The 27,348-nt window shown below is 36.8% G+C and overlaps 4 protein-coding genes across 5 annotated transcripts; 2 read left to right on the plus strand and 2 right to left on the minus strand.

Annotated features, from left to right (window-relative positions):
- The first annotated feature begins 8 nt into the window (after positions 1-8).
- LOC113665565 (RNA 3'-terminal phosphate cyclase) lies at positions 9-8,363 on the plus strand. 2 transcript variants are annotated; one of them, XM_089187394.1, is made up of 11 exons: positions 9-113; positions 236-353; positions 1,088-1,214; positions 1,838-1,961; positions 3,000-3,058; positions 3,192-3,333; positions 4,600-4,727; positions 5,088-5,146; positions 5,763-5,857; positions 6,269-6,373; positions 8,192-8,363. In XM_089187394.1, exons 1-11 carry the CDS (start codon positions 24-26, stop codon positions 8,276-8,278), a joined length of 1,134 nt encoding a protein of 377 aa, XP_089043520.1. In that variant the 5' UTR covers positions 9-23; the 3' UTR covers positions 8,279-8,363. The 2 variants fall into 2 exon arrangements, with proteins under 2 accessions (XP_089043520.1, XP_089043521.1); XM_089187395.1 differs by having other exon boundaries at positions 37-160.
- Positions 8,364-9,074: 711 nt separating this feature from the next.
- LOC113665563 (calmodulin-lysine N-methyltransferase) lies at positions 9,075-10,194 on the minus strand. The gene has a single exon (XM_027181277.2). It carries the CDS (start codon positions 10,146-10,148, stop codon positions 9,210-9,212), a length of 939 nt encoding a protein of 312 aa, XP_027037078.2. The 5' UTR covers positions 10,149-10,194; the 3' UTR covers positions 9,075-9,209.
- On the plus strand, positions 10,141-22,263 carry LOC113665560 (ankyrin repeat domain-containing protein 13C). The gene is made up of 19 exons (XM_089187390.1): positions 10,141-10,331; positions 11,697-11,738; positions 13,520-13,624; positions 13,805-13,890; positions 14,783-14,828; positions 14,979-15,045; positions 15,524-15,606; positions 16,031-16,092; positions 16,241-16,287; positions 17,100-17,184; positions 17,287-17,354; positions 17,748-17,787; positions 17,932-17,988; positions 18,309-18,388; positions 18,737-18,806; positions 18,939-18,967; positions 19,490-19,590; positions 20,007-20,110; positions 20,525-22,263. Exons 1-19 carry the CDS (start codon positions 10,220-10,222, stop codon positions 20,552-20,554), a joined length of 1,314 nt encoding a protein of 437 aa, XP_089043516.1. The 5' UTR covers positions 10,141-10,219; the 3' UTR covers positions 20,555-22,263.
- Positions 22,104-26,045, minus strand: LOC149037806 (uncharacterized). The gene is made up of 6 exons (XM_089187414.1): positions 25,948-26,045; positions 25,308-25,385; positions 24,874-25,029; positions 24,653-24,754; positions 23,762-24,053; positions 22,104-23,458 (listed from the first exon to the last, which is right to left on the minus strand). Exons 1-6 carry the CDS (start codon positions 25,948-25,950, stop codon positions 23,256-23,258), a joined length of 834 nt encoding a protein of 277 aa, XP_089043540.1. The 5' UTR covers positions 25,951-26,045; the 3' UTR covers positions 22,104-23,255.
- Between the last annotated feature and the right edge of the window lie 1,303 nt (positions 26,046-27,348).

Raw genomic sequence — 27,348 nt, forward strand, 5'->3', positions numbered from 1 at the left:
ATTTTAAGTTAGGCAAGGTTACAATGCTTCCTTGTTTCCCAGTTCTCTGTCGGTTGAATAAGCGCCTGACCCTTTTTGCACATTCAGAATCGCGAAAATGGCTTCTGACGAAGGTAACCCAAACGGCACTTTGGTCATCGATGGAAGTGTTATGGAAGGGGTATTGTAAAGCATTTCATCCACGAGATGTTACAAAATACAAATAGTTGAATAAGTTTTCGCTTTTTCCACACAGGGAGGTCAAATCCTTCGGAATGCAGTCAGCTTCGCATGCCTGTTGAATTCTGCAGTTTGTGTTCAGAATATCAGAGCTGGAAGGTCTGCACCAGGATTAAGAGCTCAACATATGACCGGTACTTTTCGCACTACATTTCGAGCAAATTAAAGAGGTGATTCTCGCAGGTGCAACTTTGCAATTTAGAAATTGTAGGAGAGAGGCCTAATAAGTTCAGGCTTCGACTAGACACTACTAACATACAACCGAGCCACGGAGCCACATGTTGGGTCCTGAATTTTTCAGGCTTCGTTTGCCACCCAGAAAGTTGGCAGTTTGAGATGGCGAGTGTTTCACTGCACGTGAGCTAGCTTCACTCGCAAGAAGCTCCAAACTTCGCATATTTCAAAGTCAGAGACGTTCTTGAAATAACTTTTCCTTTAAATCGACTTCTTTTCTATATTAAAACATTTAAAAAGGACAAAGATTCAACAAAGATTCTCGTATGGAATAATCCAACAAAATATTGATTAAAATTGGTAATTATTCTTTAACCCTTTAACTCCCAAGATCTGATTGAATTGTTAATTCTCCCCTCTAGCTTCTACACATGTCCTTGTAAATTAGTTACAAGAATTTGGTTGGTATAGATCAAGATAACTTCTACCTGATTCTCATTACCTGTTTGCTGGATAATATATGGATATTATAGGGAGAAGATACATGTTAATCACTTCTGGCAGTCTAGGGCTAAACCTCCTTTAAGAGGTTTTGGGTCACAGTTAGTGTCATGACTATTTACCAACAGTCAGCACTTGCAAATTTATGCTCAAGGATTTGGGGCTAATGCTGTCATTAATTCATGATTTTAAGGACTGCAACTGGTGCGAGATGTTACTTCTGGTAAACTTGAAGGTGACAAAATTGGTTCCACTTCAGTCTCTCTTCATCCAGGCAGTATTAGTTCTGGGATATTTTTAGCAGATACTCATACAGCTGGGTGAGATATGTTAGAATAATTGCATGACAAGTCTTCTGCAATATGGAGTTTTGTAAGAAGGATGAGAAAGATGGTAAGTTTTAAGCTTGATGAAGAAATACAGAAAGATGCTTTTCATCTTGTTATGTTTCTTTACCAAGCTTATAACTTACTACCTTTCTAATTCTATTTACAAAACATGACGCTATCAACATTACTGATCCTAGCAGTAAGCAGGATGTGTATCATGTATGACCTTTGTAATGGGCCTTGCCCACCATAGAGTCTCTGTGGCTCAGTGTTAGAGCATCAGAGCATGGAATCTGAAGGTCTGTTAAATTTTGTTAAATTCTGTCAACTTTTCAAGTTCTTGTGTATTTTTGCCCTAATTAGAATTAGAATTTAGTTAGAGCGAGAGCACCCTATTTTCTTCCGAGGGTGACCTTTATTGATCCTTAAATTTGTTGTTTTATTTTCCCTTTACAATCATTGTTTGGTTCTGTCACCAAAAGCATTAGTGAGAGAGAAAATGTAGCTGATGCACTGTGACAACGCCAAAGAAAAGCTGAAAAAGAGACTTGTAAGAGTTGGGTGTGATTTCAGTTTATTTGTTGTGTCAGTAAGTTATTTTTCTCATCTTACAGGAGTGTTTCTCTGCTTATGCAGTTATCTCTTCCTTGCCTTCTATATGCTCCTGAGACATCAAAGTTAATACTTAAGGGAGGAACAAATGCAGAAATGGCCCCACCTATTGATTACATGACAGATGTAGGTGCTGAGGCAACTGTATTTTTTTTAACTTTTGCCAGCAAGTGACCTGAACCAAACATTATCATTTTTATGCATTTCAATTACAAGGTAATCATTGTAATTGTGGATTGTGAAATGCTGCCATCAGTTATATTGTGGATCTCACAGGAAGCCTGTGTAATATTTTTGGAGTCTTTTTAGAACCTTCTGACCCCTAAGAGAGACTAGTGTCTAATTTCTCCCCTTGATATCATCCTTGAATCACACATGAAGGTCATGAGAATAAAGGAAATGATCACCATTACTCAAGAAGCTCTGGATTGTTACACAAATTCTCCCTGTCAATGCCTTAGGGAATGTATGTGGAACAGTATGAAGAACATATACACTGATTTTAGGATGTAAAGGATTAAGATAACCCTCCCATGGTCTTGTTTTTTTTTTATTTAGTAGACTTATTTCCTTAGCTGTACTTTTATATCTGTGTTATCATTATCAAAGATGTATCCTAACAGTGCAGCAGTTGGTTTAAGGTCCAAGTGTTTTTTTAATTATAGAAAATGCACTTTAAAATGATTCATCTTTACTGACTTCAGCTTGAGGAATCAATGTACAGTCGAACCATTATTAAGCAGTCACCCATGGGGAATGGCTGAGTGGTGGCATTTTAGTACAGGTTGACCACTTAACACAGGTCCCACAGATTAGGGGTATTATGAAAAACAATAAACAATGCCACTTTATGTCATAACTGACCACTTAATGTACAGAATCTTGCTCGTAAAATACTAGTAACAGTAACTTACTTTGATTTTGGAAGAGAAACATGGATTGAAAATTACTTGAAAAATTATTCTTAGTTTTAATTGAGTGCTCCCCCTTTCAGTGACCATTCAATACAGGTGGAGAAAAATATTATTAATGATATGGTACCGCTTAATGCAGGTTCAACTGTATTTCTTATTTTATCCACATGCATAGCATTGAATTAAATTATGTGTCCTAAAGGATTTTGATTGATATACTTTTTAAAAAAAAACTGTTGTCCATCTGCAGATTTTGAGACCAGCTATAAAAAGACTGGGTGTAGACTTTGATTGTGAGATTGTAAAAAGGTTAGTTGTCTACTTTATAACTTGAGTTAAGGACATTTTTACAAAGGGCCTCCTCTCTTATGCCATCTAATAAATCAGATAAACATTTGACCCAAACTAATGTGTTTGTTGTTGTTGTTTTTTTCTGCACAAGAGGTTATTATCCTAAAGGAGGAGGAGAAATTCATGTTACAGTAAACCCTGTCAAACAGTTGAAGCCATTACAGTTACTACAAAGAGGAACATTATCCAAGATTACAGGTCGTGCTTATGTTGCAGGTGTTTTACCTTTCAAGGTTGGCAAATTATTTTTAATAGCAGAAAACCCTGACTCAGGTCAGAATTTGTGAGGTTGTTTTGGTGAAAGGAGGAAGTTAGGGGGTTCTGACATAATGAAGCTGTAAACAGCAAAGATACAATAATTTTCATTAAACATAGCCTAAAGTTTCAATTCTTCAAATGGCTGTTTTGATAGCTGTTAGCCATCTCTTTAAAGAGTGGAGATGTTGAATATAAATATACTTGAATATACTTAAATATACTTGAATATACTTAAATATAGAAGAACCCCTTATGCTATGACTTTTGGTTCATTGAAGTGCGAGGGAAGTTTGGCAACCACATTTTGACATTAAGTTACAAATCATGTTCTCACAGGCGACTGGCTCTGTTTCAGTGGAAACATGTCATTTGACTTCTTTTGGTGGGCTTTCACATTTGATGGGTGGTGACTCATGGCTATTGAGATTCTTTTACCATTGCAAACAAGGAAGGTTGCCTGTGAGAACACCATTACTTTACATTTACAGTCAAAACCCCATCACCAAACTTTTCAGCATATTATTCAACTGATAATAATAATTATTATTGCTCCTGACCAATGACTGTTTTGAATATGAAAGCGATCTTTGCAGTAATGAGCACCACTTGACCATTATGTCAGCTCAGTTAGTAAAATAATGCCTGAAAAAATTTAGGCCTGTACAGGATTTGAACCCATGACCTCTGCAATGTTAGTGCAGTGCTCTACTAACTGAGCTAACATTATGACCAGCTCCCAGTTGGCTCACATAATATTGTATGAATTTCCTTTAGGCCTTATTTTCAATACTGCTCCTTCAAGTAGTCTTCATTACTGCGAGGATCACTGTCATATTTCCTTCTTTGTCTGCAGTTCACATATATGATTTTCATATATTCACAGTTATTAACTATTTTACATGTCAGACTTTTTGGTATTCAAATTGTTCCAGCTGGTGATTGAAACAGAAGTGCACGTTTCATCACTTTTTGTCACCCAAATAACAAAGCTTATTTTGAACCTTAAATCCTAATGTCAAAGTTTTGGTATTTTCTGTCTATGAAAGAACAGGGCCTTAGTTGGCTTATCAATATGGTTGATTTAATTTTTGAATTGACATCAGTATCTGGGCAACTGCCCACCTACCCCTCCCCAAGTCCAACAACAGTCAACTGATAACAAGTTAGGGTTAATGTTGGGTTAGGGGAGGGGTAGGTGGGCAGTCACCTAGATACTGATATTGGTCCAAATGTTTTGATAGATGGCCCAGACTATGGCTGAAGTGGCCCATAGAATGTTGAAGGAGAAATACCCTGATGTGCAGGATATTAAGATAGAACCAGATAAAGAACCTGGAGACAAGGCACATGGAAGTGGATCTGGAATAATGTAATTCCTATTAATAATTACTTACTTAAATTATTAGTGTTGGCACAGACTGTGAACAGATAATATTCCATTCAAAATTATTTATTTTTACCAAAGTCTTGCAGTTGCCTCAGTACTTTGGACCTTTGAGTTTCTAGGAGGAATTGTAACTGTACTTAGTCCAGACAATTATTTTTAAAGATGTTCAAATCTCATTGTCTTCATTGTACACTTTGTACTCACAGACAGTATACATTTTAAGTGGATGACATACCATCAAAGAAAAGATTATCAAGCCCCAAATCACCCGATGAGTTGATTTTCCTCATACTTAAATTGAAAATGTAACTATTTTAGAATTTATTGATATTAAATTTTTAGGCTTATGGCTGAATCCTCTACTGGATGTAGAATCGCTGGATCAGCAATTGGAAGGAAAGGTAATTGCCCATTCTGTATGTCATATGTATAAGTGGTTAAAAAATTCTCAGTCTTGATTATTGATAACAAATTAAGAAAACAAGCCCCAAACTTAGATTGGTAGTAATCACAATAACATTACCCTTTAACTCCCCGATCAAATTTGCAATTCTCCTTACTGTCAACCATACAATTCTTATAATGTTAGCACAGAGAATTTAGTATTGGATCAACTAATTATCCCCAAATTGATATTTTTCTTAATTCTCATCACTTGTCAGCATGATATTGTGTAGATATTGTAAGGAGAAATTCTGTCTTGGTCACTCATGGGAGTTGAAGGGTTTGCAAAACCCAATAGAAAGAAGATAACACATATTCACCGGCATATAACACACTAGGAAAACTGACTAATCAATATTGTAAGTTAAATAATATTTTATAAACCCCTGTGTAGAAGGTGTGTGACAGGTGTGAGGTCAGAGGTCACAGGGATTCACCTTTCCCCTTTCCCATGCTTCCCTTCATTTGGTTCAGGTTGCTCCCTGCTATTTCCATAGCAACTGATGGTTTGTCTAAGAACCTGTAATTTAAGGTCAAGGGAAGTGATATCTTGTTTCTTTTTCTATGGTCAAGGTGTTTCTCCACAGGAGGTTGCAAGAAACGCAGTTGAGGAGCTGGCAAATAATCTTCAATATGACAGTTGTGTTGATGAACATCTTCAGGATCAGGTTGATTGTGTAGAATTATAAACATATACATTTTACTTTGTAATTCTAACAATCCAATTTAAGTAACTCTCCCTGCTGATTGCCTCACATTTCTTATAAATAAGATAGGAGAATTTGGTGTTTTATCAGGATAACATCCTCCTACTGATGATCTTCTCTATTCTCATAACCTGTTCCCAAGGTGACATATTGGAATCACAAGGAGAAGTTACATGTTAAAATCATCTTTTAGAGTTTACATGTTAGGGAAGTTCTACTGTCGCTTGCATGTAAGAGTGAACATGTGACACTGAAAAATGATCAAATTAGGTGTCAAACAGGGTAAGATTGATCACCAAGCATTTGACATTTTGCAGATTGTAATGCACTGTTTATGACTGATGATTATGTTCTGTGATCCTCCATTTCCAGCTGATCATATTTATGGCTTTAGCTGCTGGTCGTTCATCCATGAAATGTGGACCACTCACTATGCACACACAGACAGCTATTCATGTTGCTGAGGAAATCATGAAGGTATGCTACTATGGTAGCTTTTAAACTTGAGTGTTTTTTTATGTCTCAGCATTAAAAAGTGGTAACCATTTATGGCTGTTTCTGGAGTGAGCAGTGTGTGTGTAGAGGGACAATATTGTTAAACATATCAAGGCAGGCCTTAAGACTTGCAAGCAAGATCTGATAATAAATTATCATCTCTAGTTGCTGTATACCTGTAGTTAAGGTGTGCAAGTGTATGTGTGGAGGAACAGTGTTGTTTAACATATTAGGGCAGGCTTTGAGACTTGCAAGCAAGATCTGATTGTTAATTCTCCCTTCTAGTTGCTATATACCTATAGTTACTTGATGTAACATAGCAATGAAAATGTGGTGAGAGTGATACAATTTTCAATCAGGTGTTAACCCCTTCACTCCCAAGATTTTATTAGTAATTCTCCTTACTGTCTGCTATACAATTCTTATGATGTTAGTTCTGAGAAAATGGTATTTAATCAACTAATTATCCCCCAACTGATATTTTCTTGCTTGTCTGTTTGATATTGGATGGATTTGGTAAGGAGAAATTCTTTCTTGGTCACTCGTGGTAGTTTAAGGGTTAAAAGTAGTCTGGGATTGCATTGGTTTTGGTTCACAGCCATCTGCTATTACTCCAGAAACTTTTATTCCTTTCTATATAAACCGATCACTAAAAATAAAACCAATTGGGTCTTGGTCACAAGTATTTTCCTGCAAGTCAGATAGTTTGCCTATTTATACTTTAAGTTCTCATTTTCTCCTTACCCTTTACACCCCAACATCAGTATGCATATTCTCCATACTGTACTCCAGACATTTCGGTGCTGACAAGAAGAATTTGTTCACCAATCAAGGACTTATTTAGTTGGGGATCATTTCTTTATTCTTGTGACCATATTGTGTGATTCAGGGGTGATATTGTAAGAAGCACTGAGATTCTAGTCACTCCAAGGTGTCAAAGGGCTAGAGTTCTTCAAGAGAGACTATGGGTAAACAATATCTATTCACAGTTGAACTTGTATTAAGGGGCATTATATCAAGCAGTCACCCTAAGCAGTCACTTGTCAAAGTCCAAAATTTTTTCTCCCTTAATTACGGTAATTTTCACAACTAGTAAGGGATTGTGTTCACCTTTCATTGAGGCTCCATGGCCTGTTTGTAGTATCCTTCACTTGTATTTATAACATAGCTAGTAAATTTGTCTATCAAATTCAATTGCATGAGTGTGCTTCATATTCCCATTGTGCATGCTCATGACGTCAGCAAACAAATCCCTTGAGAAAAAAAATTTTCCATTGGATTGAAAATGTAATAAAACAATTGATTCATACGTGAGCTGTGTGTTCATCAAGATATGAAGCACTAGGGAAGTTTGGAGAGCACTCAAGAAGCTAGAGTTGCTCTCGGCTATGCCTCAAGCGACTCATATGCATCTTTCATGCTCTCCAAACTTCCTGCATGCTTCATATCTCGATGAACGCATGCTGACGTATGAACCAATTGTTAATGAACGGTCATGTGAAGCTGAGCCACTCATTCAAATAAAACTAAGAATAATCTTTCAAATAAAATTAAATCCATGTTTCTCTCCCAAAAATCAGTGTTAGAAGACAAGTGTTTTTGAGCAAATTTTTATACATTAAAGTAGTCAATTATGGCATAAAATGGCAGTTTTTGTTGTTTTTTAGCATTACCCTTATTCTGTAAAACCTGTATCAAGTGGTCACCCCACCACTCCCTGTGGATGACTGCTTAATACAGTTTGGACTGTACTATTTTGTTTCTTGATCAAAATTTTCAAAGGTTTTGTTTTTCTTTCAGGCAAAGTTCAAGGTGCAGCAGATGCCTGATGAGAAAGAATGCATTATTGAATGTGAAGGAATAGGTTTAAAAAACCCACATTTATAACAATTAGAACTTCCTCAGCTTGTAAATATTAATAATAAAGAATCACTAATGAATAAATTATTGAGAAATAAATAATGTATCTGTACCTGGTGGTATGAGATGTAATTGTCTACCTGAAATAAATACTTAACCCTTTCACTCCCAAGATCTAATTAGTAATTCTCCTTACTATCTGCCATACAATTCTTATGATGTTGGTTCAGAGAATTTGGTATTGGATCAACTAATAATCCCATGATTGATATTCTTCTCTATTCTCATCACCTGCCTGCTTGATATTGTATTGACATTGTAAGGATAAATTCTGTCTTGGTCACTTATGGGAGTAACTCCCACGAGTGACCAAAACAGAATTTATCCTTAAAATATAGATACAATATTAAATAAACAAGAAATGGGACTAAAGAAAAATTTCAATTTGGGCATTTTTAAGAGATCCAATTCAATTCTCCAAACTAAAATCACAAAATTTGTATGGCAGACAGTAAGGAGAATTACTAATGAGATCTTGGGAGTTGAGGGGTTAGCTTAATGACTGAAGATTTGACTGAGTCATTTATACCTGTGTGTAATACAATTACCCCTGCTATTTTAATTCTGACCAATTTTTTCAAAATGCCCAGGTGATGAGCAAGACACAGTATGGCAGCTTCTTTCTTGTACTATATGCTTTTTACCTGTGCCTCTAACTTGCTTAAATAATGAAGAGCTAGATTATGAGCAATGAGAATGTAAGAGAAAGTTTGAGTTTTGCTTACAAACCACAACATTAAATTGAGGTCCATGTACACAAATGCAAAATAACATTTGTAGATTCTTTATTCCATCTTACTGCACCAGTGTTAACCAAAATTTCTTGGAAAAGCACAATTACAGGTTCAAATTCTGGCCAGACATTACTCAGTCCACTAGAAAAAAAAATAACAAAAATTCATCTGGAGCTTCTATGGGGATGCAATTGCAATTTCTTGGTTTTCTTAGTAAGAAGCAATAACACAGGGTAATGGATGTCTTCATCATAAAGTGGGTCTTCATTTTTCGCTGCTTGGTGCTGTGACCACACAACTGGGTCATAGTTTTCAATCCTCTCCACACTAAAATTAGACAAGGCCTTGCTGCAAAATGTTTCAAGTGTATCCTTTCTTTTTGGTGCCATAATGACTGCACAACCATTGTCTTTGAGAAGAACTGCCATTGTATGAAGCAAGCCATAGTGAGACTGAGTGAAAAACAAGCAATCTGCACTGATTATAAAATCAAATTGCGATTCCAAATGAGATAAATCTGAGTTAATATCCCATAACAATTTCTCGGACAGGACAACAGTTGAACCAAACGATGATTTATTTTGCTGCAGGACTGCTTCCATATTTTTCACGCAGTTGTCATTACCGTCTGTAAGAAAAACTTTGAGAGGATTTCCCATGACAGCTAAAACGATGCCAGCTAGCGCCGTCATACCTGCTCCGAGTTCACAAACTGCTTTCCCACAAAACTGACCTCTGTGTTTAAGCACATATGAAGCTAGCACTTCCTCTGACGGCCACAAGCAAACGTTGCCGGTGTTATCGAAACCAATTAAATCTTCAAGGACAACTTTCCTACATCGCTGTTTTATTAACAATGGTGTATTGTCTAGGCTGTTACAGGTTGCAACAATTTCCCAATGTCGATATTCCACCCACTCATAATCGGCTCCATTTTCGTTCAGCTCTGTCTCGATCAGCACGATCTTTTTAGAAAATAAGTTGAATCCCGAAAATCTACGCACAGACACCTTCTGATAATTTTTTTCCAAACTCTCCTTCTTAATGATAGAGGCCAAAATCTTCCATCTTTGCTGAGCTCTCAGGCGTAAGGAGTCCGCCATGATTCTTGCACGTGTGAATCATGGGATACAGTTGACGTCATTGGAAGGTAACGCAGAACTTTACTTTACTGATGGATTCGTTATGCGACAGATTTCCTCTTCACAGAGCGGTCTTTGAGGGGAATCTTCGGAAGGTTTCGAGTTGCTTACGCACCTATGATGTAGGAGAAAGAGATGTACATGGTAATACTTCTGTTCATTGTCATTTCATTTAAACAGCGCCCAACAGTTTGTTTTCACAACCGCCCATTGCCGGCCGGCGGTTACAAATTGTCGCGAATCGAAATATGTAAGATTAATTTTCCCAATTTTACAGCATAACTACTTATGCAGTGTCTGATCGAGGAGAATACTCTTTCCTTGAGCGTATGAGTAATTTTTACCCTTTCTTAAGCAGCCATGTCATGGAAAGAAAAAAAAATCTTGCGTAGAATTTATGTGGTCACCGGAGTACCAGATGACAATTTTGAGAACATGTTTACATGTAGCATCAAATTTAAAAGTTACCCCGCGTCTTTTTAACTTTTTTCTTATTTGTAGCGATGCGAGGATTTTTCAAGACCTAATTTCCCTTTCAATGGTTTATTTGTTTCGATGTGGTCAAATCTTACGCGAATGTGAAAAAAAAAGATACTATTGTTTGCCAATATCTTCCAGACGTACAAAGGTTATTGTTATCTCTGACTCTCTTGTGATCCTATCAATTCTTTGCCTTATGAAGTCGAAAATTGTAATCAATAATGAATTGCGATTTTTTAGCATTCCTGGCCTTTTTTTAGAAATTAAACATATCTCATATTTGGAAGACTTCTGAACACAAACGTTATCTCTCAAATGTTTGACCCACAAAAAATTAATTAACACACGCACAGGGTTTTAATTTGTGTCAAATATATTGCTAGTTTGTTGAAATCCACGTTATTGATATAGTTGTTAAATATTGTCTCCTGAAAAGATATAAAAAGGAGTTTAACTCTCTTTGCATTGGTGGTAGAGTGTATCGAGGTAATATAGTATTGTCAACTGAGTTGACAATGTAAATTGGCCACCATTTAGAGTTTCAAAGCTGATGTTTCAAGCATTATTTCTTTATCAGAGCAAGCCCATGCTCAAGAGCTAACACTTGACATGTCAGCTTTGAAACTCTCAACAGTGGCCAATTTAGGTTATCAACTAAGTTAATAAAGCAAATTACCCTGATTCTAATAAAGACTGATTTGTTATTTTCTTTGTTTAAGAAATGAGATTATTTAAAGAGAACACAGGGAAGCAAATTAAATTAGTTTAAAATCATTTTGACCTGATCTCTCGTTCATAGAGTGTACAAGCATTTTCACATCATTGCTCAATCCTCAACACCCTATCATAAGTATGCATATTCTCCGTGCTGTTCTGTATATGTTTCCTACGATGCTGATAAGGAGAATTTGTTTAGAAATCAAGAGCTTCTTTACTTGGTGAAGGGTGATATTGTAAGAAGTAATTAGTCGGCACTGTGTTCTGTACATTTTATTATTAAGGTAGATTGATTTTTTTTTCATTGTTTAGGAAATACACCCCTTCATTTGGCAGTTCTCTTGGGTCACAGAGGTAAGAGATACTCTTTTGTAGATTTATCTGGTACATGGATCTAATAGAAATGGCAATTTTTTTGGACCAATTGTTCAGAACTCTTGGTCAGTAGTGTTAGAGGGTAGTTGCTATTGAAGAAGGGAGAGAGGGGGGTTCCAATCTATTTAGCAGGATGGTGATTACTATGGTGACAAAACCACAACCCACCACAAGAAACCTGTTAACACACTACATCTATATTGTGGTCTTATTTAATAGGCATTATGTTAATTTAAGTTGGCACAAAGATAAATTGGATAACATGCTGGCAAAATTAAAAGGCTTAATGTGGCAGGGTTTGAGCCAGGCCGCGCCATTGCGCCAATCCCACACTGCAATTGAAATTGTCCCTTAAAAAAACCGTCAAGGGGACAATTTGTCCCCTTCAAATTTAGGGAAAAAACTTGAAAGGAAGCACACACGAAGAGTTTTATCTCAGTACAGAAATTGCAAGCTGTAACAGAACGTGGAAAATATATTTCATCGCACGTTTAAAGTTCATTCCAAAGTCACGTTTCAGTCACGCTCTATTGAACACGTACGTCTCATGCTCAACCAAGCGTGGTGAACGCACGTGGCAAATTTTTATTGCGCTTTTCACAAACATGCAAACTCAAAAGTTCAAAAGCGGCCTTCACAATTACATTTTTCGCTGCCCTCAATCACAAGCAACGAACCTTGAAACACAGAAACACACTAAACGGATTGAAATCCACCAATCACAAATCGCAAACCATGACCTTTTGAACCCGTGAAAGTAAAGTGTTGTTTCCTAAGAATTCCGTTAAGATGATTGATGGCAGCGAAAAACGCAATCATCAGTTAGCTTTTGAACGTCAAAATTCACGTGTTTGTGAAAAGTGCAGTAATATGTCACATCGAAAACGTGTTCAAACATTAGAAAGCTTTTTTGCTCCGAATTGAAGCCAGAGTGAATCAGAGAAAAATGATACAGAAGAAGAACAGTGTATTGATCAGGAAGAAACGGATGAGGATCGAAGGAAACCGAAAAAATCACCAACTTTCCTGAAAACTTGGTTGCGAGATCACACTATGAAAAGGAGGCGATGTTCTGCTATTTTTGTCGGAAATCTAAGACAAACCCCTTTGCAACGGCAGAAGGGTGTATAAATTTTAGAACCTCAACTCTGCAGCAACTCTTTTCTACAGCCCTTGATGTTTGGGCGAGAATCAACAGAAGAATTAGTACATGTACGTCTACCAGTAATTAAGAAAGGAATTGAAGTTTACAAGGGATGCCGGGATGAGATTCTGCTGGGAATTGTTTTGAAGTATAAAGCGTAGTCATTGATCCTCTGTTTAAATATGACAAGAAAAAAAATTTGACCCCAATAACATAACTTTTCTTTTTTGTATCACTTTTCTTGTATTACAAGGATCAGGTAAAAAAATGTTTTTGTCAGCTTGCCTGTATGAATGTAAAAAAAAAAAAATGTTGAATAAAAATTGATTTGTCTGTCCCCCTAAAAATGAAAATGTCCCCCAAAATTTTTGCTAAGGAGACAAATTGTCCCCCAGTGATCAAATACTAGCTCAAACCCTGATGTGGTTTTGCAGAGTAGCATGTTACCAACTGATTTCTATCCACAAAGTTTCAGCAACACTATATCTGTGTTTTGAATAGCAGGTTGACAAACTTGTTAAAATTAATATTATAATATTTTACCTATGAAACATGACCTTGATTCAGCAGAGGTGCTTTATTGCCTTTTCCTGTAGCATGTAATTTTTTATTTTAGAATGTGTGTATTTACTGCTGGCCCACAAAGCTCCAGTGAAAGTGAAAAATAACTTTGGATGGACTCCTCTGGCTGAAGCCATCAGTTATGGGGATCGGCAAATAAGTAAGTTACTCTTGATGATACAAATTGTTGTTTTGTTTGCCACCTTTGTGCAGGGCAGAAAGCTTTTGCATATCAGCTTGTCTGAGACTAGTAGATTTTCAGTTTTTGAAAGGTTTTCTCAGAACTGGGTTACAGCTGTATATTTGGTACTTAAACCATCCTGTATTTGTGAATTTATAGTCACATCATTACTGAAGAAACTCAAAGAACAATCAAGAGAAGCTCTAGAGGAAAGAAGACCTCAATTGACAACTGCATTACAAGAGGTAATTTATAATGGTAATAGAAGCAAGTGGAGTCCAATTTGGTCTGTAATCATACAAGTTATTACTAAGTCTTGTTACCAATTGATCATCACTGTAACAATTTTGGAAAAAAAATATACATTCAGGACAAACATCTACAGTAGAGACAATGTGTAAGGTAAAAAAATCCCTCCATTTTGGAAATTCCCCAAATTTTTTAAAGATAAGTGGTTGTTGTTATGGTTATTGTGATCAATTCTGTGATTGAGGAATTCAGTTGAATGGACTTAGTATGATTGGCTGCTAGAACTGACCAATTACAGGTGTCAGATTACAGCCAACTGTCTGATTACAACTATGTGGAATTAGTAGTGAAAAATAAAGCACCTAATGCACTGATCGTTTGTGAGGAAATGGTATTGGTTATGATTAGATTAATATTATGGTCACTGGTGTACATTAACTTCCACTTGCTTTGCTGATAATTTGCCAAGTGCAAGAGAGACCTAAGCAAATTACCAACCAAGGAGTGTTCTTCTTACAAGTGCTCTTAGTGTGAGATTCAGAAAACTGTGAAGACTTCAATTGGATTTGAATCCCTAAAATGAATACATGTACTTGTAATTACATTGTACCAATGAAAATAAAATTCAGTACATGCAAGAAATCCTCAAAACCAGAAACTATGTACTGTGTACTTTCAGTTGTTATTCACAGTTTAGTTACTAATGCCTGACATACATGTAGTTCTTTCCTGAAAAGTTTGGGAACTGCTTGCTCCCACTTTCTTATTTACAAACTTTTTTGTGTTCTCCAAACATCTTGTGTTGGTTAATTTGCTGGCAAATAGATAGAAAGTGGGGTCTGTTGCTTAAATGTATGGTAATTTTAGAATTTGCTCCTTTTTTTCCAGCTTGGAGACTTCTATGTAGAGATTAATTGGGATTTTCAAAGCTGGGGTATGTACAGTCAGTCAGAATAATTCAGAAACTGAACAGATTTCATCAATTTGTGCAAAAACGTTTTTGCTCTGTTTGCATTCTTTTCTGTTCATTTATGATATACTTCTGGTACCATGTTGATTTGTCTGGTTAAAATTTATTTTGCAGTACCACTATTGTCCAGAATATTGCCATCAGACACATGTAAAGTGTACAAGAAAGGATGCTCCATAAGGTATTAGACTGTATCTTTTTTTATCCTTTATGTGGGGTGACTAAACCACTTATCTGCACACTTGACTTTTGTCAATTGTAATTTACACTTGATTATGTAGTCCAGTGGAAGAAGTGTTGGCCTATGGTTTGTGTGCTGGACTCCCTTTCTTGAAGGTGGGATAAGGCTATCCAACAGGACCTGGTTATTCAAAGCATGAATGATGCTATCCCAGGGATAAATCGCTGTCCGGCACACTAATGTTTACAGAATGTACCAGGCCATCCACTGGATAGAGATTTACCCAGTGAATACTGTTATCCAGCCTTCCAACAACCCAAGCCAGATAAATTGCTATCCAGGGGATAAGTGTCAACCAAACATACTGCGCTATCCACTGGATAGAGATTTATCCAGAGGATACTTAAGAGTTTACTTCTTTGTTATTTGCTTAATCTTTTCCTGTCTGTTGTCATGAACTTTTTTTTCCTTTCAACAGAATGGATAGTACACTAGTGGATTTTAGTGACATGAAGTGGCAGAGGGGTGACTTGACATTTATTTTCAATGGAGATGCAAGAGGTAAATGTTGAGTGGCATCACTTAAATCAATCTAACTTGACGACATGCACAATATCACAATAGGTGTTTTTAATTTTTATTGGCTGAATTTTACACATTTTAATTATCTTGCTAAATTTTACTATCTAGTGATACATGTTTTAAAACTGCCAGCAAAATGTGGAAAACCTATTAACCAACATGTTTTTTTTTTAAGTTTGAACCCTAAAGCAATTAACATAAGACAAATTTGTTGCATTACTTTATTGTTGTATCTATGATAAGATGGGTTTCGTCTTTAAGCAATCTATTAAATCTAAAACAAGATGAACTTTTGTCAATCCACTAAACTTATTTATCATATGCACTCATTTACTTAAAGTTTTAAAAATGCTTCAATTAAAAAAGATTATTGGAAAAAATTCAAATCCATAATTTTTTGCAGGAAAACAATCCTTTGCTGTGTTAGACAATGAGAAGAAGGTTTTTCAAAGACTCAGGACAGAGGTGAGTTATTTTTTCTCTTGATGTAATTAGCAAACATCTCATATATGTAAAAAAGGTGGGAATATTTTAGCTTTTTCCAGAATGACTGAATAAGTGCTTTGACAAGTAGCAATTTTATATTGAAACAACATCTGCCATCTTCTTTCAGGACACTGAAGCAGAGATAGAGGAAGAAGTTGATCTACTTATGAGCAGGTACACACTGTTAAACTTTTGACCGCTAGTAGTGATCAGTTAATAAATTCTTCCTTTTTTACATGTATTGTTTTGAAAACAGGTGATTAGAGTTAAAAAAAAAAAAAAAAAACTTTATCAAACAGGACACATTATCTTTTGCAACAACCAGACTGAATTGTCCAAAACCCTATGACTGCTTATTGCTCTTGGCATTAATTTAACCCTTTAACTCCTAGATCCAATTTGTAATTCTCCTTACTGTCAACCAGACAATTCTTATAATGTTAGTTCAGAGAATTTAGTATTTGATCGATCAATTATCCCCATATTGATATTTTTCTTTATTCTCATCGCTTATCTTGTTGATATTGTAAGGAGAAATTCTGTCTTGGTCATTCATGGGAGTTATAGGTTTAATTTTAAGATAAAAGGTTTTTTTTTGAGTCTCAGAAAGGTCCCTGGGATATGTCTTACAAATCTTCTCTCTGTAAAGATGCACACAGGTTTTATATGGGTCCTGGAAGACCTGGAAAGTTTTGGAACTTTCTTTTTACACTTTCTTGGACTGGAAAGTCTTGGAAAAAGAATAGAGTTGTTGGAAAGTTTTGGAAATTTGTTTAACTCAAACAATAATGTTTTCAGAATTTACTTATAAGAAATGTTTGTAGATGGTATAGAGAATTGATTTTGAAATCTTGGGAATTAAAGGGTTTGAGGTGAAAATTGAAGCCCTGGAAAAATCAATCTGAGTCCTGGAAAAGTCCTGGAGGGTATGAACCTCATGCAAATATTTGCTTTCCTGTGAAACAGTTGTCTTATTTACTTTGCAGTGACATTGTTTCAGCCACTATGTCAACTAAACCCATCACCTTTAGTCGCTCACAAGCAGGTTGGATTTGGCGTGCAGACAGATCAGTAAGTAACATCTCTTTGTTTGCTGTTATTTGCTACGTGTAGTTTCCATTTCATTGGTTGGCTGTAACAAGTTTCCTCTTTACATTTGTGTTTACTGTTTAGGAGATGGTTGGTCCCTACATGTCTGAAGTTTATTCCATAAATGGAATGTTGCTAATTTCTAGAAAGCGGTAAGGAAATGTTCAAAGTTTCTAATGTGTGATTTCAACCTAGTAAGATTGAAAATCAAAGAAAAAAATGACTTTAGAATTGTAGCAGCCACAGGTTACTACAGTATGTCATTGGCTAACTTTTATACTGTAGCAGTCATGAAATAGTTTAGGTCTAGAGCCTGGCACCCAAGATTTCTGACTCAATAGCCCTAAGGCACCTCATAATTCTTCTGAGCACATAACTCTGGGCTTTGAAAATAACTTGTTCTCAGGGTAATGAAATATATAGTCAGTTGGTGGGAAATATGAATCATTTCATTTCTGAAAAGTTTAATGACTTCCTTTGCTGAAAGCAATCATAATTATCAAATGGATGTTCAATTTGTACCAACTTTTGCTTTGTTTTCCTAGGAGGGAGCACTTGTCAGAGGAAGATGTGGTGAAAAACAAGGTTAGTAACTCACAATCTTTTACTACACTTTTGACTCTTTTATTAATGGAAAGTTGAGAAAGTGTGGTGACATGTGTGTCTTCTGGTGCTTATCATGAGGGCTTTTTCACAGGTTAAGAACTGAGTCTTTCATTGAATTAACAGGCTCTGATTGACAATCTAAGCAAGGGAGGAGGAAATATTATGGACAGCCTTCCTGAGGTGAGAAAGCTTTCAATCTGGTGTAGACATGTGAATTTCTGCGCTCTTATTCCTTTACACCTTAACATCAGTGTGCATATTTTCCATACTGTTCTCTATACGTTTCCTAAGGTGTAAACAAGGAAAATTTGTCTAATAATCAAGAGCTGCTTTAGTTGGTGGTCATTTTCTTTATTCTCGTGACTTAAATGCGTGATTTAGGGTTGATATTGCAGGGAGAAATTAGGTGCTAGTTACTCAAAGGAGTAAAAGGGTTAACCGAGTACTTATTATAGTCTTTGCACTGAGATGTTAATGTATCTGTTACCTGTTTTTTTCAGACTACAAGGAGAAGTTCCCTTAATCCTCCACCTAAGACTGACATGTCATGGGATGAGTACCTGCTGTATGACACAGACAGGTCAGTAGACATTACAAGTCAGTTCTCTTTAATACAAATTCAAGAAGTATTTGTGATTGCTGATATCAGGCAAAATGACCAAGATCAGAGCAAATTTCAGGTGGGGGTCAAACAGTAGTCCAGAATTTCTTTGGTTTTGTCTTTCCCCAGTGGTGCTAAAAATTTAGTGATTGCCTTTGAAGTGAAGAATGTCTTGTCTCTGGAGGAGAGTTTCTCAGCTGGAGAGCCGAAGGAGGTTTGGGTCGGGTTTGCTACCGGACCACGTGATGTCAAAAAGGCTGAAACCCTATTATTGTTAACCAAAGGCATTTTTGTGTTTGACTGGTTGCATGTTTCTCTTATTCACAGACTGCCTCCAATTGGTCGGCCCATGGTGCTCAAAGAAGACAAGAAAACTGTCAAAGCGCATGTAGCAATGGTGAGTGTCAGTAGAAGTTAGAACCATACTAGGTTATAACCACCAGTTTATAACCACTAGTTTTACCAGTTTCGTTGAGGTGTGCTAACATCATCAACCTTGTTTTTAATTTTTATTTAATTTTTTTTTTAGAGTGAAGATTTTCCCCTCTCTGTTGATCTGTAAGTTGGTTTGTTTTTCATCACTATTGTTATATCGGTATTGTTCATAGGCTCGATTTCCGCAGCGGTCTCGTTTCCGGTGTTCACCCCTCCCCGAGAAGTGGGTTCAGGAGAAGGAGCGTGGGCTCTTATTCCCGAACAGCGGCTGGTAATCGAGCCTGTGGTGTTAATTGCACCATTAACCCTTAAATTCCCAGAAGTGATTAACATATAACTTCTCCCTACAATATCCATACGTTATTCAGCAAACAGGTGATGAGAATATTCAAACTTATCAGGTAGAAGTTATTATTATGGTATGACACCAAATTCTTCTAACTAATTTATAAGGAAATGTGTAACAGCCGGAAAGAAGAATTAACAATCGGATATTGGGAGTTGCAGGGTTGATATAAAGTTATTTTTTCACAGAATGGAAACAGTTCCTATTAAGGTTATGGAACCTTGCATCTTAGTGCATTTTGTGAAATAAGTTCTTATTGTTTTGTTTTGTTTTGTTTTCTTTCCTCTCTCTCTCTGTAGTATCCTGAAAGTTTTAGAGGTTGTTGCTCCATTTAAGCACTTCAACAAGTTAAAAGAGTTTGTCGCTATGAAACTACCTGCTGGATTTCCTGTCAGAATAGGTTTGTTTTGTTTGTGTTCATCATTTGAGGTTCCTCCCATCGTTTCAGCAGAAAAAAAGATTTCGCGTTGTCTTTAGTTTTTGTCGTTGTCGTTTTTTGGTATGTCACGCGGCGAGCTACCTTTAAGAAGGGCGTTACCTGACATTCCAAAGAGCGGCTGTAAAGGAAACTACATCTGGTTTTGTGCAAATCTTGATTTTTCCATATTCATAATTGGCAAGCTGTGTCAATTTTTCCATCTTTAGCCATCCCTGTTTTTTTTTGTCTATTTATTATTAACTTTGTTGATTTTCTTTCATATTAAATTAAAACCGTGTAGTCTTTTAAACTGTAAGGTAGTTTTGCACAGCGCAGTGACGGCATTTGATCTCGCGATGGCACTATTTTAGTTGATATTGAATTTTTCTTTTTGGCAGAAATACCAGTTTTTCCAACGATAACAGCACGTGTGACGTTCCGAGACTTTAAATCCTGTAGTGAAATTCCTTCTTCAATGTTTTTTATACCTCGAGATTACAAGGTCAGTCACGCTTTTGTCACACGAAGGATAACCTTTGACCCGTCACGCCCTCATGCGTGGAAAACAACGTGACAAAGTATACGCCAGTTTGTCATTTTTTCTTGCAAAGGGTTCCTGAAATTTAGAAAAATTTTCCATGTATTGTCGAGAGGAAAGTAAGATTGCAATAACTCAACCTAACTTCCAGCAGTCTACTTTATTTTACTTTGACTTCTGGCCTCTGGTGCTGTTTGACTGCTTTCAACGGTTGAGGGTTGGCTAGAGAACATCTTCTGGTTTTGGTTTAAATACACGCGCTCGAAATGCGCTCTTTCTCTGTCTCAAAAAGTTACTTTTAAGGGCAACAAACCTCACCTATTCTTTAAGTAATTAACTCAGTTTAGATTAACCTCGACTTTTACCTTCCCATTGCAGGAGGATCCGAATCGCTTCCCAGATTTGTAAACAGAATGAAGATGTTCAAGACTTCCCTCTCTCTCCACCCCGCCCCTAGCTAGTAATGTTCTGCTTGAAAATTGTTAAAATTTACCTCGCGCATCAATGGTTGATCAGTGCGACTCTATTTTCTCTTACTTGTGCACAAGCAAGTAAAGCGTTTCGGTAATTCAATCATTTCCTTTTAATATTGAAATCTTTCAACGAATATCTCGTATGTTTGTTACAGAATGACATTCTTATTCGTAAGAACAGTTATCAGTGGCAAAGTATTGAACAATGTCACACCAGTTCACCAAAAAATGAAATAGCTACAATTTTTGTTCCAAAATTTCTAAGGATATGCTTTCGTTGACTAAATTCGTTGCCCATTGCAGGTGGACAATGTAAATCATATGCAAAACTAATTCAATAGACCTCTTTCAGTTTGGCGGCAGAAAGTTAAGACTGCAAAGTGAGTGTAATGATTTCGTGTAATTTACACGCATTTCACACTCACGTACGTGTATGGTTACTGCACGCAGGTACGTGTAGTGACGCACGGTTTGCGTCAAGAGCCTTTAACGCGGCAGGACACGCGAGCGCTGCATGTACCAGCACGTAAAGAAATCCTTGAGACACATTATTTCAGCAGAGAAATTATGATTTTTTATTTTGCAAAAGAAAAATTACAGACTTCAATGTACCTTGGGCTCCATTTGTACCCTTCGTCTGAGACAAGGGATAATTTGAATTTTATTACTGACGTGAAATTTTCAGGACTCACTTGTAAGTACAACACTTGAATCGCAAAGTAGTTCCTAACAAAAAACAAACAAAAAAACAAACAGCAAACTGAGACCCGTTAATTTTTTTCATAGTCACTTTTCAATTCTTTTTCCTTGAATTAGGAATTATTGAAGCTAATTAATACGGCGCATACTTGCTATTTAACTCACAACTACACGTTTAACTAGGAGGCTAAAACGTTTTGATAGTGCTGCCTGAGATGGAACTCGCAAAAATTAGCTCTCGGCCGAAATTTCAGTCATAGACAAAAAAATTGTCCTCACTGAAAGGAATCCGTACAACTACGCTAAAGTTTCGCGCCGCAAAGGGTTTTCGAACATAGGCGTAGGGTATAAGTAATAGTTATATTGTGGACATAGTGTACTTTTGTGCTGATGTCTTTTTGCCGTTAGTTTTCGTCCAGTCTTCAAATTATATTGGCGAGAGCGCGGACAAATAACTTTAACTTGATGGGAATGGTGAAAGCGTCTTTTTTTTTGCCCTTCCTCTGTACCGAGAGCAGTTTTGCCCTCTACCCAGACCTTTCTTACTGTTTGAACGGTAGCACTTGAAAGGATGAGGATTAAGATTTGTAAACAATAGTAAGGGTACTTCGGCAACATATTTATGTAGTGTGTTATAGAAAGCTTATATATGTGTACATCTTATTTGATCCGTTAAATTTATCGCTATTTATGATGAACGTCCGTGGTGATACCGTTTCATTTTCTAAGTTATGGGTAATAAGTGTCAAATTGTAGTAAAAAAAAAGGTTAGACACATGTAAAAGAAAAGATCATTTATTTTTGTAAAAGACTTCTTAAGTAATACGGCTGTGGTAATATGGTGTACGCTAAACAGAGTAAAGCATGTAGATTCTTAGCCAAGGGTTTACATCTGTGAATGAAGCAGTTTAGATATTGTTATGAAATAATGTATTTTTTCTTTCAGTTGTCGTTGATGTTTTTCTTTTCACCAAGAGAATATAAACAGGTTATAATCTCTTGTTTCCACATGTAACGTCGGTACGCTGATAAAAATGGGGGCTAGGTATTATTTTGAACATCGGAGCTGTAAGTCAATACTGGGATAGAACAACAAAAACAAAACAAATAATGCACTACAGACATTGTTATTTTTGACCCAACGAAGTGTTTTAATTGAGTTTATTTTTTTAGTTTCGTTACATTAAATCCACATCAAGTACTAGCGAACTAGTTGGGCCATTTGTTAGAATCAGACAAAAACTACCTTTTCCGAAACAAAGCTACTACAAAACAATTATTTTGGTAATGAGTTGAAAGGCAAGAAAATGACAAACCATTTTTGTATCTAAGGCTCCGTACTCACCCTCGTTTTGGTGAGAGGCTTGGAGCATCTCGAAAATCAGACGTTCTATTGTAGTGGGTATTTACACTGAAATTCGGCCAATGAGCTGCCTTTGCCTTTGGACGCCGTGCCCAGTCTCCTACATGGTCGCTCTTACACGCTCTTACTTTTCAAACAATCATACTGCCTAGTGTGAAGTGAGGATTATACTTTGAAGCTAAATAAAAATTTCATTTCTAATTTACTTCAGAACTTTCCTTACAATCGAAAAGCCTCAATGGAATCTTAAGACAACTTCTACCTAATAAGTTTGAGTATTCTCATTACCTGTTAGCTGGATAATGTATGGATATTTGGGGAGAAGTTACATGATAATCATTTGCAGGATTTCAGGGGTTAGTGAAGCGACTAAATCGTTTCTTTTATTCGAGAGCATTAGGTTGGATGAAGAAAAAAGCTGTGCAAATTAAAATGCTTAATTTCACGGAAATTCAAACCGGAAGTGATGATTAAATTTAAAAAAAGCCTCGGAATAAGCAAGCTCATTGGTCCATTAAACTATTGTATAGCACTTCTTAACGCTTGTTTTGACACAAGTAGCAAATAGACCAATTTATCCAATCAGCCATCTGCAAACACGCTTGCATCCTCTGTTTCGGAGATTTAAGCACTTTCGCCACAACTTGTTGAACCTGTCAGGAACTCTTCTGCAAATCCGTTTTATGGCCCATTTACACACTTTTTTACAGGCCTTCTTTTTGAGCTTGCGCAGTAGCCTACTACCTTTCCGCTTGCGGAAGAAACCTCGTTTTACACCTTGCAGATAGAATAAGAAAAATGCCATCAGTGGAAAGAACAAAAAACCCAAATATCCTGGAGTTTCTGGAATTGTGTGCGAGACGCAATAGCCTTGTGGTTAGTGCACAGGGTGGAGCGGGTGTGGGTTCCAGACCTGGCGGGGTTATTTTATTGTGTTCTTGAGCAAAAAAAGTCCACCAGAGAGGGGGTGGGGGCTTAAATCCACCTCACCTTACAACCCAAGCCACTACGTGCCCCTGGGCTACTCAACACCTTAAAGATGTAAAAAGTATTAAGCACGGTTGATTGTTTAAGACTTACGTGTGTCAGGAGTGTCGTCCAAGTCGATTATTTCACGAGAACTGCTGGCGTCTTCATCAAAATCCTCATAAAATTCTGCATCAGCTTCCATATCATCATCCGCATCCGTTTCCTCGTCATCTTCCTCGTCATTGAGGTTCATAGCGCCATCGGTAACAACATAGATTGGCAGATTCACACACAGATCTGCCATTTCAGCACTCAGCCCTGAGCGATCTTCAAGCTCTCCGACAACTGTCATTTGTGTTTCAGTTGAAGAAGTTGTTGACTCTTCGCCCGCTCCAGGAGTTTGCTAAAAATGACATGGCAGAACATAGAGATGAAAAAGATTAGCTGTTTTCATTAATTTAAATTTGTTTCGATTGACAATCCCTTAAAGAAAAACGCCAAAGGGCCGGTTATTTACACGAAGTCTAACCCAAACCACGGTTTCTACGCAATCAGTGAGCGCCAGGCTCTAATTCTACATGAGAGCATTGATTTGATTAGATAACTGTCCTTCCACGGTTATTTTCCGGCCCTCTCGTCACTGTTCGCAAAAAATGATGTACAGTTGAAAAGTCTAGCTAACTTGAGGATTGTCCAGTACGCGGTTTTGTTAAACAACGGCTGAACTTTGTTAAAATAACCGGACCTTAGAACTTAAGGCAATCTCAGCAATGGTATTGAAGTCATACGTTGGAGGGATTACCGTGCCACAAATCTCGTACCCAGACACTACCGTGTAACTGTAACAACCGCTTCCAATGGAAGGTCTGGGTACGAGACTACCGTGCCATAACAAGGATCTAAAACTATAGAAGAACTCAAAGGACGCAAAGGAGATCTTGGATGCCTGAAATGGAAAATGATAAGACGCTGTGTTGCACTTTGGTAGTAACTTTCGCTCACCATCTCTAAAGCTTCCTTTAAATCGGCAGGTGTGAGAGTTTCATCGATTGAATCAGCCATATAACAAGCCTTTTCTTCCAGCAAACGAACCATCGTCACTTGCTGCATGAAAAACAAACAGAGAAAAAGTTAAAACTTTATGTCCAACCCCCTCCACAGAAAAAAATATAAACAGAAAAAAATGGGCCCCGACTGTAACAGAAAATCACATTGATATTCACCCTTTTGAAATCGTAGACTATATCCCCTGCTGATTCATTGAGCGATGTCTTTGGTACATGGAAAGTCTCTGTTCCCTTTGCAGTGTCAATTTCGATCTGTTCGCCAAATCTTTTTCCACCACTTGACAGCTCCAGAGAATATTTAGCCACGGAACTCTAAGAAGAGAGAAGTTTCATAAGATGTGGGAATATATGTTTTGAGATTTAAATCAATCGAGCGTTTGTATCCTTCATACGTCGAGACAAATACTAAAAGACATTTTCATATGTTTGCGGCAACTAGCATCTCTGTGGAGGCTTTACTTCAAGAAAGGAGAAGATTGAGACACCATTGCAATTTGGGAAGCACGCACGCGGGTATATGAGAATATGAGCGCCAGCAGAAATTGTCGCTTCGCCCTTGAATGAAAAATTAAATATGATCTCGTTCTTACCTTTGTCTCTGCAATTAAAGACATGGATTGGACGGTGACAGTCAGCAGAGCAAAAAACGAAAACAGCAGCTTTAATTTCTGGTCAAAAAGAGAGGCAATGTTAAGTTAATGAATCAAGGAAGGCGAATAATGTTTACAGTTAATTAATATTCAGCTCCATTCTTATAGGCTCGTTCCTGTTTGAATTTCTGTGATCTTTTCAGTGAAATTACTTTTACTATTAAATCAATGACTCACTCGGCGATAAACACAAAAACTGTGTCTAACGGGCAGCTTAGAGTAAGTAATAAACAGACAAAAAACTCGAAGTAGGTACTCGACACTGTAATTGTCATGATGCTATAAGAGTTGTTAGTACGGGTATCTACAAGGCACTACTTCTCCTAAACGACCACAGGATCCCCCTTTTTATTTCAAAATTTACTTACCTATAAGAAAAACAACCAGTTGGTAAGGTATGAGAAAATCCCAGAGCAGGTACTATTTCAAACGAACGACCTTCAGTCCAGGATTCGGGATTTTTGGAGAAATGGGGCCGGGAAACGAGATTCGGGATTGTAGAGGTAAACAGGACGTAGGACTGGGGTCTAGGAATCTAAGAATCAAACTGGGAGGGTTTAGGGATATATCAATAACTTACCATCTTGTACTCTACAAGGAGCGCAGTTCGTGGAGCCTTTTTGAAGGTTCTTTCTTCCCGTGTGCAACGGTTTTTTAAACAGCGACAAAAACTGCCTCTTTTATATCATTTGATGAACATTTCTTCCACCGATATCATGACGAAAGAGTTAGTCAGATTTGCCTTTCAGATGTCTCAGCTCTGACATCAAACTGAGTTAGGCTGTGGGTAGAATATTGTTCTTTTAACTAAATGTTTCAAGGGGACAACATTTCTTTGACGCAAATCTGGCAAAAGCGTGGGTTTCTTACCCTGGTTGAGATACCAGTCTAAATACTGAAAACCACCATACTCTAAAAATAATTACAGTACTGTTTTAAAGACTCGTTGCTATTTATACATCGTGATCTCAAGTTTTTGCGAGATGACCTCAGTTGCAAAGACAGACTTGCGATGTTCATAATCCAATGTCAAAATGTTGTAGAATGTAGGAGATAATTTGGTTAAACTGAATGAAGTTTGCTTAGATCGCTGCTATCTTGCCAATGACGTGTTAGACTTTTTCCGACTCAGAGACACTTTTGTATTCCCTGACAGCTGATATCCTTTGATTAAGAATTGGAAAAAAAAGAGTCGAAAATAACTCAGACTGCTATAAGCTACATATAAACTCACTTGTATTCGTAAAAATAAACATTTTAATCAGCCATTTTTTTTATATATTTTGAGAAGAAAACAACAAACTATTAGGGATTTCGCTGAGTTGCATGCGTATTGCCTGTATGTCAATAATATCTATGTGAATACTTCTATATTCTTGTCACCCGTTTAACCCATTTTCCTTTTGAAAAATGTAGACCCTTAAGTGTATTTCAGTTTTCATTATCACACCTAGTACTTCAGTTTTAGCTTTAACATATTGTTAAACTTTTGGTGAACTTCTGCCTTATTATATTAAAATGAAAATTTTGCAGAATTTGATAATTGCGATGAGCTCATTCTTGTGTTGAAATAATATATTTATTCAGCCGGGATGGCTCTCTTTCTGCGTAAGTTTGTTGCAAATAAAATAAAAACGTAAATAATTACGTAAACAGATTCGCTGATAATATCAGCTTCCATTTTGATATTTGGTGCTTCAACGAAACGAAAAAAGCGTACGATGTCCGAGGAATTATGTCATCGTTTTGATTCATATCGTAATCTAAAGGAAACGAGTTTTGTTTATTAATTGTTGTAGAGTTTTCGTGTCAAATTTAATCCATTTTCACTTCCAGTTTTACGGACGCAGACACCTAAATATGAAGTTGTTTTTGCAGAAAAGATTTTTCAAGTGGATGCTGACAACATATTGGAATTGTTACCTCATTTGATGTGCCAGCAAGTAGACTAATACAGGACTTATTGAGGTCAACAGGTTGC

Source organism: Pocillopora damicornis, chromosome 11 (assembly GCF_964200805.1).
Source record: "Pocillopora damicornis chromosome 11, jaPocDami1.2, whole genome shotgun sequence".
Classification (NCBI taxonomy): Eukaryota; Metazoa; Cnidaria; class Anthozoa; order Scleractinia; family Pocilloporidae; genus Pocillopora; species Pocillopora damicornis.